Source organism: Cucumis sativus, chromosome 4, assembly GCF_000004075.3.
Source record: "Cucumis sativus cultivar 9930 chromosome 4, Cucumber_9930_V3, whole genome shotgun sequence".
Lineage (NCBI taxonomy): Eukaryota > Viridiplantae > Streptophyta > Magnoliopsida > Cucurbitales > Cucurbitaceae > Cucumis > Cucumis sativus.
In genome coordinates this window covers 9,230,705-9,252,158 of record NC_026658.2, presented here as the reverse complement: position 1 = coordinate 9,252,158, position 21,454 = coordinate 9,230,705, and the positions used below count along the sequence as shown (strand labels likewise).

Genomic DNA, 21,454 nt, shown 5'->3' with positions numbered 1-21,454 from the left:
TGTATTCTCTTCTCTAACAATATATTGTTCTCCACCCTCACTTGAACGTAGAAGAAAATTCTTTTAAAATCTGGATGGAGAGAGAATATCTTCCTCCAAGAGAGGTTAATTTGGCAAAATAGATAATATATACTATTAGAGTAATTTCTTAATAAAAAATTTAGTAGATGGCAGTAGTGATATGCTAAATTATATGGTCCAATTAATTTATGCATTTTGAAATTGATTACTTATATAGTTTTTTAAAATCAAAATTTAAACAAAGCCCAATAAAATTTTGGAATCAACCACTCCTCCAATGCCTCATAAATGGATAATTATAGATATAAATAAGATTATTAAATCTGTCCCAATCCCAAGATTCACATACAAATTCATTATTTTTCCCTTTGTTGTTTGTTTATTCAAAGTCTTTCCCAAATTGAAGACTAAGTATATATATATATATTACAAATTTGTCAATACTTATCCTCTTTATAACCATTCATTTTGATCTTACATATTCCATATCCTTCTCCACTTACAAAAATACTTTAAATAGAAAGGAACCACACAATAAAATTCAAACCTATCAAAAGACTAGTATTCTTTTTTTTTTTTTTTTACCTCAATTATATATTTATATTAAGTTTTTAATTACTTTGTCAATTTAACCCAAGAATTATAATCTTGTAAGAGAATTGAAAATATTTTTAAATATAGCAAAAATATATTATATATATTTGATAGATATTAATATACTTATAAACATTTGTCAATATTGTTCATGATGAATGATAGTACTTTATTAACGTTTATCATTGATACACATTGTCATTTTGTTATATTTATAAATATTTTAGTTCGGGTTACGATGTTTAAAAAAAAGATAACTTTTTTATTTATTAAGTTTTTCAAAAAGTTATGATTGACTTATATTATTACTTTTTTATCTATTAGATTCTTAATTTATTTAATGTTGGCATAAGAAACTCCCTCGTACCGTCGGCCTTATCTGTCCTGTCAAAGTACTAACACGCATGGAGTCGACCAAATCTAATAAATAAGTTAGCATTCAAAGTTCTCTTTGAAGCTTACTTACTTGATGGCAAAATTCCCGGCATGGACCCATACTGTCCTTGTCTTAGGTTCTTTTTACTTAAATTTATAACATTAGCAATTGTTTTGTTAGTTTTTTTAATTTCATTTAATAATTAAGTTATAAAAAACGGGAGAGAATTTTTTATCCCAAACTACTTTGATTTAAATTTAATTTATTTCCTATTTTTTAAAAGGAAGAATGGTAAAAATGTTAAAATGGACAAAACATTTATCCTACAAGATCAGTCTGTGGTTTTTGTCAATTAGGTTCTTTTTCATAAAGTGTAAATAATTTCTTTTATTATTTTAAAAAAATAATGCTTTGATATTTGTTTTACTTATTATTTAATTTCATCCATGTTCCTGTTACTCAAACCAATACTTTAATTTTTTCTTCATCCACTAGTGCTAATAATACAAGATTGTACCTCTATTTCCTCTTCTTGGCTTGTTGTGAATTTTAAATATGTTGAATATGTTTAAAGTTTATTTCACACAAAATTTAAAATTTAAGACTTGGAAAAAAAAAACATTCTTGTAGCAAAATTTAGGATAAAATCTATCCCTATTCCCTATAAATTTTTACTATATTTACAGTAAAATGAAAATAAAAGAAACATCTTTTGGCCCCAAGTATTGATGACTTTTATTTCTTTTTATAGATGAAAGATTTGAAATGATTTTAATCCCACATTTTTCTTTCTTTCGGAGCTAATCAAGTGGAGGACGGAAATGGAAAATCAAACTTTGCATGCAATTGCTGACAAAAATGGAAACTACTACTAAACTAATCTCGATGACATTTTTGATATTCTAATCCCAATTATTCGTTTGCCGCAAAAACAGAATCAAACAAGGAGGGACAGCCATTGAAGTTGGTAGAACCGCGAAAGAAGGTATCCCAGTTTCAAGTTTCAATCAAATTCAAAGCAGATAAGCTTCTTCCAAATTTTGTACCAAATATTTACAGTATGGTCTGTTAGGTTTAATGGGTTTGTAGGATAGAAGGGGTATGGTGTTATATTGGGAAGAGTGTAGATAAAGAATCCGATTATCAATTATTTCTGACACCCATTTGGACTTTTGATGAAAACTGGAGATGGGTTTTTAAGAACAGTGATAAAAACAGTTAATTTTGCCATCTCGCTCTGTGAATAACATGCTGGTTCGTAGCCAGAGTTCGGGGGATTCGGATGTTGGTTATGGAAGAAGGTTATCGGGTGTTTTCGAAAGTCTGGTTAGGAGAAAACAGGTGGATTCTGAGAATGTAACGAGGGAGAATCATCATCAACTTGCTAAGAAATTATCAGCAATTGACCTTGTTGCCATTGGTGAGTTTTTGGGGCCTCTCGTGTTTATCCTTTCTGTAGTTTGCTTTCTGGGAAGGATTGGGTAGGGGTGATGTTCAATGGTTGTTTGAATTTGTCTTTTGTTTAGCTTCTTTCTTTTCCTAGGACAATATCGGTTGCCATGTTTTGAAATTGAGCTATGTCACTGGGAATTAAGTTGCTTATGTTGTCCAATGTGCTGTAGAATTTTGTGATGTCAGCTTGATTTTGTTATTTGAATGTCTCCTAAAACAAAACAAATTCTTCCTTATCTACTGGGTGCCTAGTGTTTTTAGTTGGTTAAACTAAAAAAAAAGGTTATGGTGTGTGATGATTGCTTTGCCTCCTCATAGGAGTTGGAGCTACAATTGGAGCTGGAGTGTATATCTTGGTTGGAACAGTTGCCAGAGAGCACGCTGGACCTTCTCTTGCAATATCATTCTTAATTGCTGGGGTAGCTGCTGCACTCTCAGCATTTTGTTATGCAGAGCTTGCATGTCGGTGCCCATCTGCAGGGAGTGCCTATCACTATACATACATTTGTGTTGGAGAAGGGTATGACAAAATCTTTTATCACTGCTAAAGGAAAAAGTAAAATCAAAATTTCTAGTAACATTAGTATCTGAGCTAGCTTACGTATACATTCACCAATTTCACAGGAAAACTACTTGTCTCTAGGACATTTGGTTGTTAGAAAATTCAGAATTTTAATATCTGTTATGGGTTTGATTCCACAACCCAAAGCTCCCGTTTATTTCTTTGTAACTGGCCTCATTAACCTGAAATTGTATCTATCAAGGCAAGATAATTATTGAACGACAGTGAAGCTTCTCTTTTACTATTAACCTAAAATAATGTGTTTTCTTTCGGATAAGGAATAAAAGATCTTCGTGTGTGAGGGTTTTTTTTCCTGTCTACAAGCTGCTACCAGCATATTTGCAACATCTTTAATGTGTGTGGTTGATTACTCTCAGAGTTGCTTGGTTGGTTGGTTGGGCTCTTATTTTGGAATGGACAATTGGTGGTTCTACGGTGGCTCGTGGCATAACTCCCAATCTGGTATCATGAAAACTTCTTACATTTATTGACACTCTTGCTCTTAAACTTGAGACTGGACTATTAGCATGAATTAACAAGACTATAGAACTTTTGAAGAATGTTTTTTTCTTAAATAATAATAAATAAAAAACTGCTAACTTGAGCATGCCACAATTTCTTAAAAGCATTATATCCTACATCAAAAAAGGTTAAGAGGTTAAATCGCCACTCATACATGGTGTTGAATATTTGTTTTCCCTCTCCTTATTCTGGTGCTCATCTTTCCACTTCCTTTTAGCAATAGCTGTCTGTTGCCATTGCTATTGGAAGCTACCATCTTAAAACAGATAATGAAAGCGAGCTTAGTGTTTTGTGTTTCCTTTTCTTTTTTTTTTTTTTTTGGATAAGAAGACTGTTATCAATTCTAAATGTGAAAGAAGAAGTTAAAAGATGCGTATTTAAGCTCAACCTGCAGACTATGAAACCTCTGTACTGAATAAGAAACGAGACTGCTCATTTTAATTTTAACAGTTGGAACATGAATAATTTGATTCAGTATCGGTAAGATCACATGGCCATACGATGTTCCCATAGTTGTCCAATCACGTCTCAGAATAATTTGATTCAGTATCAGTAAGATCACATGGCCAGACAACTGGAACTGGAGAGGGGACAAATTGAAAATAAATAAATGGCGGAATAGGGATAGAGAAATCATTAGTTATTCAGTCATGTTGACTGATGTTTAGATATGACCTTCACAGAAGAATATTTTCTTCATTTTTTCTGTCTCTTCCTCATAAACTTTTGTCATGCATGAGTGTTTGTGGTGCTCCTTGCTCAATTTCTGTTGATGCTATCATTTCTGTTAATTTCAGGCACTGTTTTTGGGAGGTCAGGATAAGTTACCTGCTTTCTTGGCCCGTATTACCATCCCTGTACTCGATATTGTTGTTGATCCATGTGCAGCAATCTTAATCTTTATTGTTACTGCACTTTTGTGCGTTGGGATAAAAAAGGTGTTTTCAGTAGATCCATGAAAATTTTTCTATCTCATCTGGTCTTTCATTTGTGAGTTTATGATGAAGTACTACAATGGTTATTTTTCAGAGTTCATTGGCTCAAACGATAGTCACAACCATAAATGTATGTGCTTTGCTTTTCATTTCCATAGTCGGTGGATATCTGGGTTTCAGAGATGGATGGGTTGGATACGAACTTCCAAACGGGTAAAGGAAACTATTTTGTTTGTGGTTAAATTTATCTTAGAACACACATCCCTTAGTTTTGGCTTTCTCATGTTCTTGTAGATACTTCCCGTTTGGGGTGAATGGGATGTTTGCTGGGTCTGCAGTAGTTTTCTTTTCATATATCGGATTTGATTCAATTACTAGCACTGCTGAGGAGGTACTTTTAAACTAATGTATTGAAAGTTGTGAAGGATGTTTTCATGGTTCAATTTTATTGGAACTATATGTGATTTTTAACAGGAAGGGAAATAAACAATACTCTTTCAGGGTTTTCTTTTCCTCCTGTGCTTGAAATTAATTCCATGGAACATTTTTTATATGAATCTTGTTGATTCGTGGATGATATTCTGAGCAAATGTTGATCTATTGTATAGCTCTTCTTTGATGTTAGGGGAGGGGGTTCTTTTTATCATTTTATATAAAACAATCGCAAAAGGAAAACATAAATTTTATACTCAAGACCATTATCTTTTTGAGATTGTATCTTTATCATCTTGTAAAAGGAAAATGATCTCGTTTGTAATTTATGTTAATTTAACGATGTCATTGATAGACCCCCTATCTTACACTAGTACAGCAGGAGAGAAAAAAAGAAGTAACACGTGCATGTGAATGACATGTGAGAATTGGCAAGGGGAAGGGTAAGTAGTTAGTATAAATAAAAGTTGGTAAGAGGGCAGGGAAGTTAGTTATGTTTTGAGTTTGAAGAGATCTTTCTGTTCTTCCTTGAAAGAGAGGATAGCAGGAGAGGAATATTCGATATTGAACAAGGAATTCATTCCAATAGTATCATCATTAATAATAGAAATTACTTACTACACCCGACTTCCATCAAATTGGTATCAGAGAGCGTGATCTCGGGCAAGAAGGACTGAAAATGGTGCAGACTCGAATCAAAGAGAAGATGGAGATGTTCGATCAGGAAATACATGGAATTAAGAAGGAAATTAGCAAGTTACCTGCGATCGAGAAGATGTTGACTGAATTATCCAAAAACATAGAGAGACAGAATCAAGTGATGTTACGAATCATGGAATCGACAGCACAGGACCGATCCACGATGAGTGAGAAATTATCCAAGTTAACGATGGGAAACTCACCGGCGAAGAATGTAGACGAAAGCGAAGGATCTTCAAAACGGGAGAACGAAACAAAGAAAGATGACAAGAAAGTGGACGGCGAAAACAATAATGATCGCAACAAGTTCAAGAAGGTGGAGATGCCGATATTCAATAGAGATGACCCCGATTCTTGGTTGTTTCGCGCTGAGAGGTACTTTCGAATTCATAGACTCACTGAATCTGAAAAAATGACTGTAGCTACCATTAGTTTTGAAGGACCAGCATTGAACTGGTATCGTTCTCAAGAAGAATGGGAGAAATTTGTCGATTGGGCGAATATGAAGGATAGGTTGTTAGTTCATTTTCGATCCGTGAGGGAGGGATCTCTATATGGAAGATTCCTATGTATTCAACAGAAGAAGACAGTGGAGGAATATCGAAATTTATTCGATAAATGGGTAGCACCTCTGTCAGACCTATTAGAGAAGGTGGTGGAGGAAACATTTATGTCAGGATTGAAGCCATGGAATCAAGGGGAGATGAATTTCTGTGAACCGAAAGGATTGGCACAAATGATGAGAATCGGGAGGATATTCGGCGGGAAGCGAATCTTTCCGGATATTTTGGAGGAATAGTAATGAATCTCTATAATAGTGCCAAGACGAATGCGAATTCGAATATTGGAGAAAACAAAGGAGGTATGAATTGGCCGATGAGAACTATTACCTTACGAGGAACATGGACAAAGGAGGTTCAAAAAAAGGGACCAACAAAGCATTTATCTGATGCTAAGTTTCAATCTAGGAAGGAGAAGGGATTGTGTTTCCGCTGTAATGAGAAATACTCTCATGACCATAAATGCAAGATGAAAGAGCAGAAGGAATTACGTATGATTGTCGTGAAGGAAGAAGGTGAGAAATACAAAATTATCGAAGAAGGAGGAAATGATCGAAAGGAATTAAATGTCATCGAAATTACATAGGAAAGTCATGCGGTGGTGGAACTATCCATCAACTCTGTGGTAGGATTATCCAACCTAGGGACAATGAAGGTAAAAGGGTCGATACAAGGGAAGGTGGCTATAGTATTAATAGATTGTGGAACCACACATAACTTCATTTCAGATAAGTTGGTGAAAGAATTGCAGCTAAATACAAATGATACATCGTATTATGGAGTCATTCTGGCCTCAGATAGTGCAATCAAAGGAGAAAGGGTATCTGTGAAGCTGTTGAGTTAATGTTAGGAGACTGGAAAGTAGTGGATGAATTTCTACCCTTGGAATTGTGAGGAGTGGATGCCATACTGGGGATGCAGTGGCTGTATTCTTTGTGAACGACTGAAGTAGATTGATGTTGACATTTACACATTAGGGGAAGAAGGTTATTATCTAGGGTGATCCGAGTCTGACCAAGGCCAGGGTCAGTCTAAAAAAACTGATGAAAACCTTAGGAGAAGAAGATCAAGGATTCTTAGTAGAGTGTAGAGCCTTAGAAAGAAGTGAATCCTTTGATGAAGGAGACTCGATAGAGGAAGAGTTGACTGTAGAAGAGTCAGTAGCAGTAGTTTTAAAGAGTTTTGAGGATGTCTTTGAGTGGCCTGAGGCATTACCTCCTCGGAGAGCGATTGAACACCATATTTATTTGAAAAAGGGAGTGGATCCGGTAAATGTGAGGCCATATCGCTATGCTTATCAACAGAAGACGGAAATGGAAAAATTGGTAGAAGAAATGCTGTCATTAGCAGTGCTGGTACAGAATAAACAGCCAATTGCTTATTACAGCCATACTTTGGTAGTCAGAGATAGGGCTAAACCGGTATATGAGAGGGAATTGATGGCAGTGGTCATGGCAGTACAGAGGTGGCGTCCTTATTTGTTGGGGAGAAAATTCTTGGTCAAGACTGACCAAAGATCACTTAAGTTCTTGTTGGAACAGAGGGTGATTCAGCCTCAATATCAAAAGTGGATATCCAAACTTCTTGGGTATCGTTTGAAGTGATATATAAGCTAGGGCTTGAGAATAAAGCTGCTGATGCCTTGGCTAGAATGCCACCTACGGTTCATTTTAATCAGTTAACAGCCCCAAACATAATTGATGTGCTACTTATCAAAGAGGAGGTGAACAATGATGAGAAGTTGCAGAAAATCAAGGAAGAGTTAGAAGGGAAGAGAGGGGATCAAAATAGCAATTTCTCAGTAAAACGGAGCATGTTGATGTATAAAGATCGAATGGTGATATCTAAGACGTCCAAATTAATTCCTATGATTTTACATACGTACCATGACTCAGTATTTGGAGGACATTCGGGATTTTACGTACTTATAAAAGATTGACGGGGGAATTTTACTGGGAAGGAATGAAACGGGATGTCAAGAGATATTGTGAGGAGTGTATGATATGTCAACGAAATAAGACACTAGCATTATCTCCAGCCGGGCTGTTGACACCTCTGGAAGTTCCTAATCGAATATGGGAGGACATTTCCATGGACTTTGTAGAAGGGTTACCGAAAGCAAATGGGTTCGAAGTCATATTCATTGTGGTTGATAGATTCAGCAAATATGGGCACTTGTTACCGTTGAAACATCCATATACTGCTAGGGCTGTATCTGAACTTTTTGTTAAAGAAGTAGTACGCTGCACAGATTTCCTAAATCCATAGTTTCGGACAGAGACAAGGTGTTTTTAAGCAATTTTTGGAGGGAATTGTTTAGGTTGGCAGACACAAGGTTGAACTATAGTACTGCATACCATCCTCAGTCTGATGGATAAACAGAAGTGGTGAACCGTGGAGTAAAGAGTTATTTGCGTTGTTTCTGTGGAGAAAAACCGAAAGAATGGGTGAGATGGTTACATTGGGCAGAATATTGGTGTAATGCTACTTACCAACATTCACTTGGAATCACTCCATTTCAAGCGGTTTATGGCAGATTACCTCCTCCCCTGATATATTATGGAGATCGTGATACACCGAATTCGACATTGGATGAATAGTTGAAAGAAAGAGATGTAGTGCTTGGGGCTTTGAAGGAACATTTGAGGGTAGCACGGGATAAAATGAAGAAATACGCTTATCTAAAGAGGGAGGTGCACTATCAGGTGGGAGATTTGGTGTTGCTGAAGATAAGACCCTATCGGTAAGTGTCCTTGCGGAAGAAAAGGAATGAAGAACTATCTCCTAAGTTTTTCGGTCCTTATAAAGTGATAGCAAAGATTGGGCCAGTGGCGTATAAGCTTGATTTGCCTGATAGTGCCACTATACATCCTGTTTTTCATGTATCCCAGCTGAAGAAAGTTGTCGGGTTACACAAGGAAAATCGGGATGACATTCCCTGTTTAACAGAGAACCACGAGTGGAGAGCCATACCTGAAGAAGTTTATGGATACTTGAAGAATAAGGCTAGAGGTTGGGATGTGCTTATAAGTTGGAAAGGACTGCCTCAACATGAAGCAACATGGGAATTGTATGAAGATATGCAGCATCGCTTTCCAGATTTTCACCTTGAGGACAAGGTGAATTTGGAGGAGTGTAATGATAGACCCCTATCTTACACCAGAACAGCAGGAGAGAGAAAAAGAAGTAACATGTGCATGTGAATGACACGTGAGAATTGGCAAGGGGAAGGGTTAGTAGTTGGTATAAATAAAAGTTAGTAAGAGGGCAGGAAAGTTGGTTATGTTTTGAGTTTGAAGAGATCTTTCTGTTCATCCTTGAAAGAGAGGATAGCAGGAGAGGAATATTTCGATATTGTAACAAGGAATTCATTCCAATAATATCATCATTAATAATAGAAATTACTTACTACACCCGACTTCCATCAGTCATTCTCAGTTAAGATCACAAGGAAGAGATCATGGTTAAGGATCTAAACCATGAAAATAGGGATTTTAGAAATTCTGTTTCATTTTGTCTGCTTCTTGATAGGTTTCAAGCATTTCATCACTGTATTAACTTTTAAATTGGCAGATGAAGAATCCTCAACGAGATTTGCCCCTTGGCATAGGACTCACTATGCTTATCTGTAGCATTTTGTATATGCTCGTTTCCACGGTGATCGTTGGCTTGGTGCCATACTATGCCTTGGATCCGGACACCCCTATTTCCTCTGCATTTTCTACCTATGGTGTGCAGTGGGCCATGTGAGGATTCGCTCAACTGAGGGAAATTTATCGGAATATTTTTTATTCCATTTATTTTTTATTTTTAACATATCTTTTAAAAGCTATCATTTTTATCCTCAGGTACGTGATTACGGTTGGGGCTGTGACTGCTCTTTTTGCTAGCTTATTGGGATCAATTCTTCCTCAGGTACGTTCTATAAAACAATATTTTCTGTGGTAGATATTAAGGTAATTGTGGTTCCTTTTTTATGGTTTTGATGGTCATCTGGTGACATGTTTGGTATAGTTATTAGTTTTTCGAAGATAGTTGTTTTTCTTAATATAAAATCACAACTTTCATTGAGAAAAACTGAAAGAACAAAAACCAAGCCCATAGAAAGGGGGAGCTCCCCTTACAAGAGGGCACTCCAACTATGACGATTGTGGCAATACTTTAGTTTTTTTTAGTACTGTGGAAGTAGGGTCCCCTCCTTGTGGCTTGGATTAGGCACGTTTGGGAAACAAGCTGTTAATTTTCACCCAAACTTGAGCTTGAACTAGGATCTACCCAAACATCTCAAAACATCCCTCTTGGGATGTATTGCATTGATGCTAATGTGAACTATTTAATTGCTAATTCTCACATTCCTTTGGTGAGAAAGAAATCTGCTCCAAATAACAAATTAAATTTTTGATGGATTTACTTTCCAGCCCCGGATTCTAATGGCCATGGCTAGAGATGGATTGTTACCCTCTATTTTTGCAGACATCAATAAACACACTCAAGTTCCAGTAAAGGGCACCATTATAACAGGTCTTTTTGCAGCAGCTCTAGCCTTCTTTATGGATGTTTCGCAGTTGGCAGGAATGGTAAGTTGAGGTTTTCATATTAGCTGAAGATGATATGATTGGTGAAAGATGAAAGATCAAATCTATTAAAGATGTAGATAGAATGCATTGAGATTCTAATCCAAACTTCTTTTCTTATATGCTTCCTTTGATTACAGGTAAGTGTGGGAACACTTCTTGCATTTACTACAGTTGCAATATCAGTTTTGATACTCAGATATGTCCCACCACATGAGTCCCCACTCCCATCTTCACTTCAAGAGGCTATCAACTCAACATTATCACAGTTGGATGGTGAGAGTCAGAAAACTGATAGCAATGTTCTTGGAGATTCATCTGGTTTTCACGAGACTAATATCCAAGATTCAAACGACGAAGGGAACGGCATGCTCAGTTACCCTCTTATTGAGAGACAAGTATCTAGAGGTTAGAATGAGTCTACTTCTTGTTCCTTCTTACTTTTACAAGAAACATATTTTTTTTAAGTGAAGCAATTGATGCATAAAGATTGGACATAAACTTTGTACTCATTATGCAGTAATGTGACATGCTGATAGTTACAATGCAAGGCCTTTAAATTCTCTTTTAAAGCATCAATCAACGACTATTACAAAGACCAATTTTAACTTCTTATCTTTTTAATGGCTTAAGCTCTTAGATTGGTGTATACCCAAATGAGAGAATTCTATTGAATATCAAAAGTTGTGAATACAAGAAAACAAGTACTCTATTTATAGCAAAAGAAAACGAATCCCAATCCTAATAAACAAAAGAAACTAATTCTGATCCTAATAAGTTAGGGATTTGACCATAATACCCTATTCCTACTACATCAGATGTTATAATATAATATAGGATTAGAGCATTCAGTGTAGCACTAAAGCTAAACAAAATTCCACCAGTAATATGTTTGGCCTAGGATTGTAAATGGTTATGCTAGGTATAGGAGGAATGATTAGGTAAATTGCACTGCGAACTGTTAGTTTGATGGTTATCATTTTGGGTAAGGACCAAGAGTAAGGAAAGTTACTATATCCTCTTACTCCACATTTAATGTAATACACACACACACAAAAGTAAGTTCAGAGAATGAACAAAATAAATAAAATTTACCATAAGGAATAATGGGTAGCAAATAGAACTTACTCGTAGAAATAATTAGTAGTGTTCGATAATGTACAGAAATTATCAAATTGAACAATATGTTTGAATTAATAATAAAATCCCAGTTTTTTGTAATTCACTTGGTTTGAGTACTCAGTAACCCCTTATGTTCTTAACCTTTTCTTTGTCGGAACTATAAAGTTGACATCTTCTATGCAAATTTAAATGAATGCAGAAGAGAAAAGGCGAAAAACCGCTGCCTGGGCTATTGCACTTGTCTGTTTAGGAATTCTAATAGTTACATTCACAGCTTCAGCTAAGTATCTCCCCAGGTAATTCTACTTTCTTTGTTTATCAATTCATATGCCATTAGATTTTATGCTCAATAATTCTTTTGAATTAGACTCATTGGCCCTATTGGGAATTTAGGCGAGATATAAATAAATGTGGAACTAAATTATATCTCAAATTCTCGCATCAACCAAACAAATGATCAATCATAAAATTATAAATAATAAAGTGTAGGAAATAAGGTGAATGACACAGAAAATTATACTGGTTCGCCCCAAACTCAGGACTACTTTCAGTCTTCTACAACAGCAGGTTCTACTATGATGGAGATTGAAAAAGACACCCAAATCTACTCTTACAAATCTCTCCCTAAATAGCCTAACAAAAGCTATTTGAATCCAAATACCACAGCTCGGTATCTAGGAATAAAATAAGAGAAACCCTTTACCCAATTTCTAACTGCCACACTAAAATAACATGCTGGAATAAGATTCCGTCTGGTGTATTTTTTCTCTTCCGGCAAGAGCCTCACGACGCTTGACTCTGCATATCTTCTTTATAATTGCAGCTCTTGGCTGCTTTATCCCTGACGGCACACACACACACACAAAATGTATGCTCACACTTTCTTCATATGCATAAATGTGTGTATATATACACCCGTAAGTGCCGCCTAATTTCCAAAATGGGCCAAGTCCATTAATTCAAAGAAAGTCCAGCCACTTGTTTTATTTTTTTAATTATTAATCTTTATTGAAGATGAGTTCCTTATGAAACAACATCATAAAACACAAAGTAGCTAATCTTTCAAATATTCTTTCCACTTTGTAAATACTCTCTTTTTCCTTATTCATCATGTAAATTGCAGCCTCGAAGTGGATCCTAAAATCATTTACATTAGAATGAAGTACGATGATAGCATCTACAAAGTATATAGCATTGATCATGGAAATAGGGAAGGAAAGTATTAAACAACCAATTCTCCCAAAAGCTTAAGCTAGTGGTTAAAGGCAAATTTAATTCTCCCCTCACTTGTGGGCTTGAAATATTTGAAAGGCCCAAAACGTGAAAATTGATTGTAATTGGGGAGAAAATGACAGGGGCTCCCTGAACCACCACCCAAAAGCTTAAGGTAGTGGTTAAAGGCAAATTTAATTATATATCTCCAACACTCTCTCTCACTTGTGGGCTTGAAATGTTTGAAAGGCCCAACAAATGGAAATCAATTTTAATATGGAAGAAAACGACAATGCAGGAGCTTGAACACAAGACCTCTCTGGACCACCTGCTTTGATACCATATTAAACTACCAATTTACCCAAAAGCTTAAGCTAGTGATTAAAGGCAAATTTTATTATATATCACCAACAGAGAGAAATGATGTGCTGCCTAAGATATACAAGCAAGATGGTTAGTTTTGATAGTCATGCAGCTGATAAAGTATTTCCATTTTTCAACAATAATTTAAGATAACTCTTCTGCCTAACTCTTTCAATGGATCATATGAGCACCTGTTTCTGCATTTTAGCTCTATGGAACAATATACTATGACATAAACATGGAAGAACTGAATTCTTAAATTGTTTATGGATGATATAAACTACCTAAACAACAATTCTAGTCGCAAACAACTAGAATTATTAGTCACTACATGAAAAAATTTTCAATAACGGAAGATGTACATCCATTTAATAAAAGAAAGAAAGAAAGAATACAAGGGAAATGCTGTTGAGTTAAAGATAACTAAAGAAATTTAAAACTATGCTTGACGATATTTGGAAAGAAAAAAGTGAATAGCTCTTGGCATTCATTTCTACGTATGACGGCTCAAGTGTCTTTCCATTTTTTTTTTCTGTTCTGTTTGGAAGGTTACATCCTGCTGAAGTGCAATTTTGTTTTGGAAAATTTCTTGTGCATCCCATTGTGAATTCAGTTCTAATAATTTCTGTTACCAGCATTCCTCGTTTCATCTCATGTGGAGTTGGTGGAGTTCTTCTATTGGGTAGCTTGATTGTGTTGGCTTCTTTAGAACAAGATGATGCAAGGCACAGTTTTGGCCATAGAGGAGGTTTGTATCATTTATACTGTTGTGATATCATAGTTATTTATCATTTTTATCTTAAAGCGCAATCAATCCAAAATTGATTCTAACTATGGATCAACTCGAAAAGCTATGTCTTGAATACCTTCTTATGGGTGATGGTCACTAGGTCTTTTTGTAATTATGAATTTATGAGGTTTATCTTGTTTTTTTGGATTGAAGTTCTTTGTTGTAGTGAGGGTCGTGTTTTTTTTTAATCTTATATTTTCTTTCATATCTCTCCATCAAACTGTGGTTACTTACTTAAAAGATCAATAAAATAAAAACTTGAACTCAATTACTTTCTAAGAACACTACGTGAAATGATTGTTATTTGTGATTGTGTAGTCTTACCACATTGGCACTGTTCAAGCCAAAACCACATTGATGTATAGTAAAGGCTTCCATTGCAAAAGAAAGTATAGTGAAAGAAAAATCGTAACCGGGTCAGGTGGATTATATTGATGCAAATTTGAGTGAAGATGAAATCAAAGTTATCACCAAATGATTTACTTTCCCACAATTAACAATGCTAGTGCTACATCGATCACTTGATCTAACTTAGCTATGTTGTCATTCTCTCTCAGGTTTTGCTTGTCCATTTGTACCTTTCTTACCAGTCGCTTGCATTCTTATAAACTCCTACTTGCTGATTGATCTTGGGTGAGTATTGAGATGTGAACTTACTGTTCAAATCTACTTCTGTTACATTTTCTACTGATCTATACACTTTCAACTATTTCCCCTTCAAACCTGACCTTCAGGCTTGCAACTTGGATACGGGTTTCTGTCTGGTTTGCAATTGGAGCATTGGTCTACATGTTTTATGGTCGGACTCACAGCTCACTTGTTAATGCAGTCTACGTGCGCACAAATTACGTCGACGAGATCTATCGCTCATCAGATCATGTAGCATAGTCTTCATACGTCACATGGTAAATGGAAAGAGCTTTGGCATGCCTCTGTAGTTATTTATAGGGTTCCATATTTCCCTTTTCTTGTTGGTCCAAGGCAGTACCATTACCATATCATAGGTTTGATATCAAAATTGTGATTTTAGGTTCTCAAGGTATATATGAATCAAATTGTATATCTGTTCTTAAAAAACAATAGTTTTATCTTCCCTTAAAACTTATTGTACAAAATTTTCCAAAGTACATAAATAGCAGTGAAAACTGATGAGTCAAATATAATGCTGTTATTTGTTTCCTCGTAGTTTTATTTGGGTAAATGGTACTCTCCTTTTAGCGTTTTTATATATGATAACTTATCATGTTATTGAGTTTCAAGTGGACAGATTTTAAGATTGGAACTAAGTTGAATTTTATGTTTTATTTATATGAAAAAGAATTGGCTAAACTAACTTTAGAAAACATTTTAAAATGTTTTTTTTAAAGGTTAAAGGGTATCAGAGCTCAATTTGAAAATTTTTTAAGTTTAAGGTTATTGCTTGGAAACATTTTAAAGAAAATACAAACTTTTGAGTTATTTTTTTAATAATTTACTCTAAATATTATTTTGGTATTTAAACTTTCCATGTCTTTTATGTTTTTTTTATTAGGCTGTGTACTTTCAAATGTTGGTTTTGGTTTGCTTTTATCTGTTTTCTTTCAATCAAATTTTTAACACCACACTTCAAACTAAAATTCTTAATTTAGTTATAGAATAAAATGAACAAATATTTTAAAAACACATTAATATATTATGTGTTTATGCATAAATGAGTTATAAACTTACCTTTATCCTCTTTCCTTGAGTGGTTGAGACATGGATGGATGTTATGTATGTAACTAATAAAAAAATTGACAAAGTTTTTTGTTTTAATTAAATCATGTTTGGGTGTGGCATTTAATTTTGACTTTTCTCAGAGTTATTCTTTCCTTGTACGTTTTATGTTTTTCTTTTTTTTTTTCTGTCCAAGACTTTATGTCACTTAAATGCTAAAATCAACTTTTTATTAGAAAAAAAACAGTTTTTGATATTATTATTTGAAGGGTTCTCATCCACAGAGTCTATCCTTAATGATAATCTTTTCTTTAAGAAAAATTAAGAAAACAAATTCCAGGTTGAGTAGTAGGGAAGACAAAACAATACTAACTTAATCCAAAGTCTATATTATGAATAGGAATTCGAGAGTTCAAGCCACTTGTACCGAGCTTTAGGTGTCCTATTCCATTGCAACACTTGGCTTTTCCTACAAACTTTACTTTATCTTGTTTTCATCATTCCACTTACTTACAAACATAATAGGATAAACTCTTACTTGAGGTTATGATAATATGCATTTGAGGTTAGGGTTATTGTTGTTAGTGTTATGGTAATATGTGTTTGAAGGAAGGAAATATGAATGGTAGTGTTATATGTTAATAGTATGCGTTTGAGGGAATGATTATGATAGTAGTGTCATGATAATATGTGTTTGAGGGAAGAATTATTGTTGTAGTATTATGATAATATGCATTTGGTAGAAGAGTTATGATTGTAGATAAGATTATGAGTGTAGAATTATGATAAGATGAAGTAGGGTTATTTAACCTTAATCTTCAATTTTGCAAACTCTTAACCCAAACAAGGTTTCGGCCAAAACCCTTTTCCTAATTCCCTTCGTAATTAAATATGTATTATTTCATCATATAACACAATTTGCAAAGTAAGTCTCTCTTCGTTTTCAAACAATTTGGTAATGCTTTTTGTACTCTATATATAAACTAGCTTTAAGCATAGCGTTTGTTGCAAACACTACATTAGTGTATTATTGTTCTTGTTTTACGATCACATCTTCCTTAAAGTGTAAATTCGTCACCAGTGGCAAGAGAAAACCCAATGACCTTTCTCTTGACAATACATGGGTATGAATCTAACCATTTTAGAATGAAAATAATTAATGATTTTAAAATCGTCATACTTAAATATATACACACGTCTATTATAAGCCTCTCATAGAATAAATTATAAAGATGAATTACATAACTTTGATTTTTTTTTTTTCTTTCTTTTAAGCAAATTGAATAAGTTAATAATAAAAGATGTATATTCTCTGGAAAGCTAGAAGTAAAACATTCCACCCACGTTTATCCTACTTAAAACAATTGTTAATTATAGCATTTATTTGACTTTAATTTTTTTGTTAGCTTTCTTCAATGTGTTTAAATGGTTTGACTTATGAATCATATTATTATTTTTGTTAGGAGGATTGATCATAATTAATTAGGGTCTTAAAAAGAGGTTTATGCCACCCAAATGCCACTCAATGTTTTTTCAAGGTCTCTTCTACATCATTTTAATTTCTCTTTGAAAAGTCAAATTTAAGTTCAAACTTGTTGACATTTTAACATTTAATTTTCCTTCTTGAAAATGGCCACCACTCCTCAATCCTTTCATATTTTCTTTGTGCAAATTATTCAATAGAGTATGGGTGCTTTTGGGAAGTGGTTTTGAGAGGGTCGGTCAAAACCACTTTTCTCTTATCAAAATTCTTTTTTTTTTCAAATCGATTATGAAGAAATTGGGTCATACGTGTGATTGAAGATTGGAAATTAATCCCAAAATGGTTATCTAGTTCAATTTTTGTGTAACACAATGGTTGATTAGCTAAACATTCACCAACTCAAATTGTCAACCATGCACATAGGAATTAATCAATAAAATAAATAAAAATAGATTTTCACTGCAATTATTTATTTAAATAATTTTTCAAATAGAACATACAAATTACTAATTTTGATAACTCTAAATCAACTTTTGAAACTAAACATAGTAATTATTGAAAATCAATTCTAAATATATATAAATCACTTTTGTTTTAAGAGTTTAGTACCAAACACAGGTCTAAGTTTTAAAATGTGCATAGTTAAAGTTAGAGAGATTAAAAACTTTAAAAAATTGTTGCTTACATGAAAAAAAAAAAATCAAATGATGTATAAGAGTACATAGTACATATCATTGATACATATGAACTACATATAACACAACGATCAGCTAAGTGCTCAATCCCTTAATTAAGGCATATATCATGATCAAGCTAATTGCTCAAAAAGAGAATATATTATTTTCTATATTATCATCGTTATTGTTTTTATATTCTTGAGGTCAAATAACCATTTTGGTCCCTATATTTTTTCATTCTATTATAATTAATTGGTAGACTTTTAATAAATTTTAATGTTTTTACTCACTCAATGGTAATTTTTTAATCGAAATTTGGTTAAATAATAACCAAAACAAGAATATTTGTGAACATGTTTCCAAAATTTCTTTTGATTTGATGCAAGGGTTAATGTAATTTTATTGAGAAATATTACAATCAAGTAGGTAGTAGCATTATTACTTGTTAATAACAATTAGATGGTAACATTTCTCGTTATTTTAGTAAACATATTGATTTTGAATCATGATGTTTAGTTAATTTTAAATCAAATATATATGATTTTACTAATACAAATTAGTTTAAATTGATTATTAAACTTGCAAATATGATTTAATTGTATTTTGTAAATGTTTATAATTATATATTGAAAAGCAAGAATATGTATAATTGATGCAAAATTAGAAATGTAATGTGATGTCACACCCAACGATTAAACAAGCATTCATTGCAACACCTTTTTCAGTCCTCTTCAAATGAAAATACCATTTTACAAATAAGACAACTCTGTTAGGCCCATACCCTAATGAAAATAAATTGCAAACTAAATTTTACAACCACAAAGACACTTATTTATTTATTTATTTATCGGCATTTGAAATTTTATTTAATGTATTTATTTTTTATTGTTTTTATGCTAGTTGGTATCAAGCAATCCTTAACAAAATTCTAAAAAAGAAAAATTAAAACCTATTTTTTTTAATTTTGATTTAGTTTTTGAAAATATAAGTAAAAAATTTGACAATATTGTTTTCTTTGTTTGTTTTGATTCACATACACTAAAGTCTACTCTTTCATTTTTAAGTATTTAGTTTTTTTGAAGTATTTTCTTCTCAAATTATATTTTATCATATCAAATTTCATGTAATTTTTTTTAAAAAAATACGATATCAACATATGAGTATAAGTATTTTTTTTTTCTTTTTTCTATTTTCTTTTTTAAGAATCAACACATTTAGAAGGAAAATCACTGCAGTTAAACAAAAAATAATATTTTGTTAATATAAGTCTCTAAACAAAAAAAATCACTGCAATTAATTCTCTAGCCTTATTTTTGTTTTTAATTTTCTTTTTTTGTGAGCCTAAATTTTGTCAATATAAGTCTCTAATACTCCAACTAATTTATCATTTTTAGTTTGTGAGTATAACCCATTCATTATATATTTTAATATTGTAACTTAGGAGTTTAAATGACAATTCATTGATATGTGTTTAAAGTTTTCTTTAAGCTACAAATTAATTTGAAATTTGTTTTATTTATAAGAAACTTGAATTTCTTTAATTTTATGAATTATATGGTCATCAATTTGGTTATCAAATCGTGTATTTGTTGAACTTATATTATTGCGTAGAACCATTCCAATTTTCTAATTATCTTGGAAGAACATACATAGACTTTCGAAATGTATTATTAAAGAAATGTATAATTTTAGTTACGTGTATATGTGAGTTGTCCATTTTTAGAAGTAATAATTAGAAACAAAAGGAACCTAAACTGTCACGTTTTCCTAAACTATTATCTATTTTCATTTTTCTCTTACACCTATGAATTAGAAGGAAGGAATCATTCAAATATCATAATAATAATAAAAAGAGTTCACAATTGTTTTGTAAGTTAATTATTCTTTTCAAATATAGCAATCAAAATACAATAGGATTAAATTTTTAAAGTTTTAATATTTGTTAAATTTAGAAATATTTTCCATTGTTTTTCATCTACCAAATTTTGTTTATGCTAAATTATGGTGTATATTCAATTGTCTCTTACATCAAGGGCTGTTTCAACTCTTTCTTGTTCTTTAATATAACATTTTTAGAAGGAATTAGAAAAGGAATCATTGAAAAAAAATGTTATAATTATAATATATAATATTTTCCATAAATTATTATCTAATATTTTCAACTATTTATTTTGACATTATATATGTTTTTATAATGGTGTTTATTAACTCTTAACAGCTCACAAAATAAGGTTTTAAAATTAAAAAGAATAACGTATAAACTTAAACTTATAAACTATGTGTGACATAAGATATATTTGAACCTCTCTATCATATTCATTGAATTAGGCCTTTTTTTCAAATTTATTTTAGATATTGCTTATTATTAAGATATGTTTGAGTAGAAGCCGACATGATATATCAAAAAAAAAAATGAGTCGATCGGTCAAAATCGACTTAACCAATGATGATCAATCAGATATAAGGCAAGGTTCAATTAGGAAACACCCAAATCGACAATATTTTAAAAAAAAATTCAAAGTCTTAAACCAACCTAAACCGATTGATCAACGACAAACAGTCAATTTGTACTCCTTTATAGTTGGGATTGATTTGAACATTTACCAATCAAACATATAGACGATTCGGTGTCAATTTGGTTAGAAATTTGACTTTGACGGACCGATGCTCATCTCTAATTTAATTTGGAGTGATTCCCAAATACTTAAATCTACTATCGTTATTATTTAAAAGCACGTCACTCTAATCACATTTTTAATTCAAAATAAAAATTGTTGATATGAAAATTATATTTAAAACGTTAGAGAACATGTTTGAAAGTGATTTAACAACTTTAAAATCACTTTTAAGCAGACACTCGTTACTCTTTCATAAAATTCAAATTATCTTCTGATTTGAGGGTCATGTTTGCAACTTTCTAACTCATTTTCTTGTTAACCATGCTTATTATAATTTTGCAGTTGAATCGAAAAAAAAGTTTGATTAAAATATATCATTCTAATATTTATACGTTTGAAGTTTGTTCAACTTTAGTTTTTATTATCTCAAATGTCTATTAATTTATCAATTGATAGTTTATTATTATTATGATTATGATTATTATATATTTAAATAAATAATAATGGTAATTAATTTTGAGAAATTAAATTTAAAATTTAGTGAGAGTAAAATAATTAAAATTAGAGAATTGAAAATACAAATTTTCAAAATGAATGTAATATCTTAAGGACAAACCAAATTGATAGTGATTTTAGATTTAAATATGTTTGGGTACTCTTTTCTTTCTTCTTCTTCTTCTTATTGTTAAGAGTTTGATTGAGAACATTGTGGTTCGCTTTTTGACAAAATTATTTTTGACCTCTCCTCATAAATAATTTTAAAACAT

At 32.5% G+C, this 21,454-nt stretch overlaps 1 protein-coding gene across 2 annotated transcripts; it reads left to right on the top strand.

The window, feature by feature from the left end:
• The first annotated feature begins 1,752 nt into the window (after positions 1 to 1,752).
• On the top strand, positions 1,753 to 15,399 carry LOC101218088 (cationic amino acid transporter 4, vacuolar). 2 transcript variants are annotated; one of them, XM_031883934.1, is made up of 14 exons: positions 1,753 to 2,411; positions 2,762 to 2,963; positions 3,383 to 3,467; positions 4,325 to 4,465; positions 4,557 to 4,675; positions 4,757 to 4,853; positions 9,727 to 9,899; positions 10,002 to 10,068; positions 10,572 to 10,730; positions 10,868 to 11,135; positions 12,049 to 12,145; positions 14,060 to 14,172; positions 14,772 to 14,847; positions 15,044 to 15,399. In XM_031883934.1, the coding sequence occupies exons 1-14, from the start codon at positions 2,240 to 2,242 to the stop codon at positions 15,150 to 15,152; spliced, it is 1,878 nt and encodes a 625-aa protein (XP_031739794.1). In that variant the 5' UTR covers positions 1,753 to 2,239; the 3' UTR covers positions 15,153 to 15,399. The 2 variants fall into 2 exon arrangements, with proteins under 2 accessions (XP_031739794.1, XP_004149103.1); XM_004149055.3 differs by having other exon boundaries at positions 1,755 to 2,411; positions 14,949 to 15,399.
• Positions 15,400 to 21,454: the final 6,055 nt, after the last annotated feature.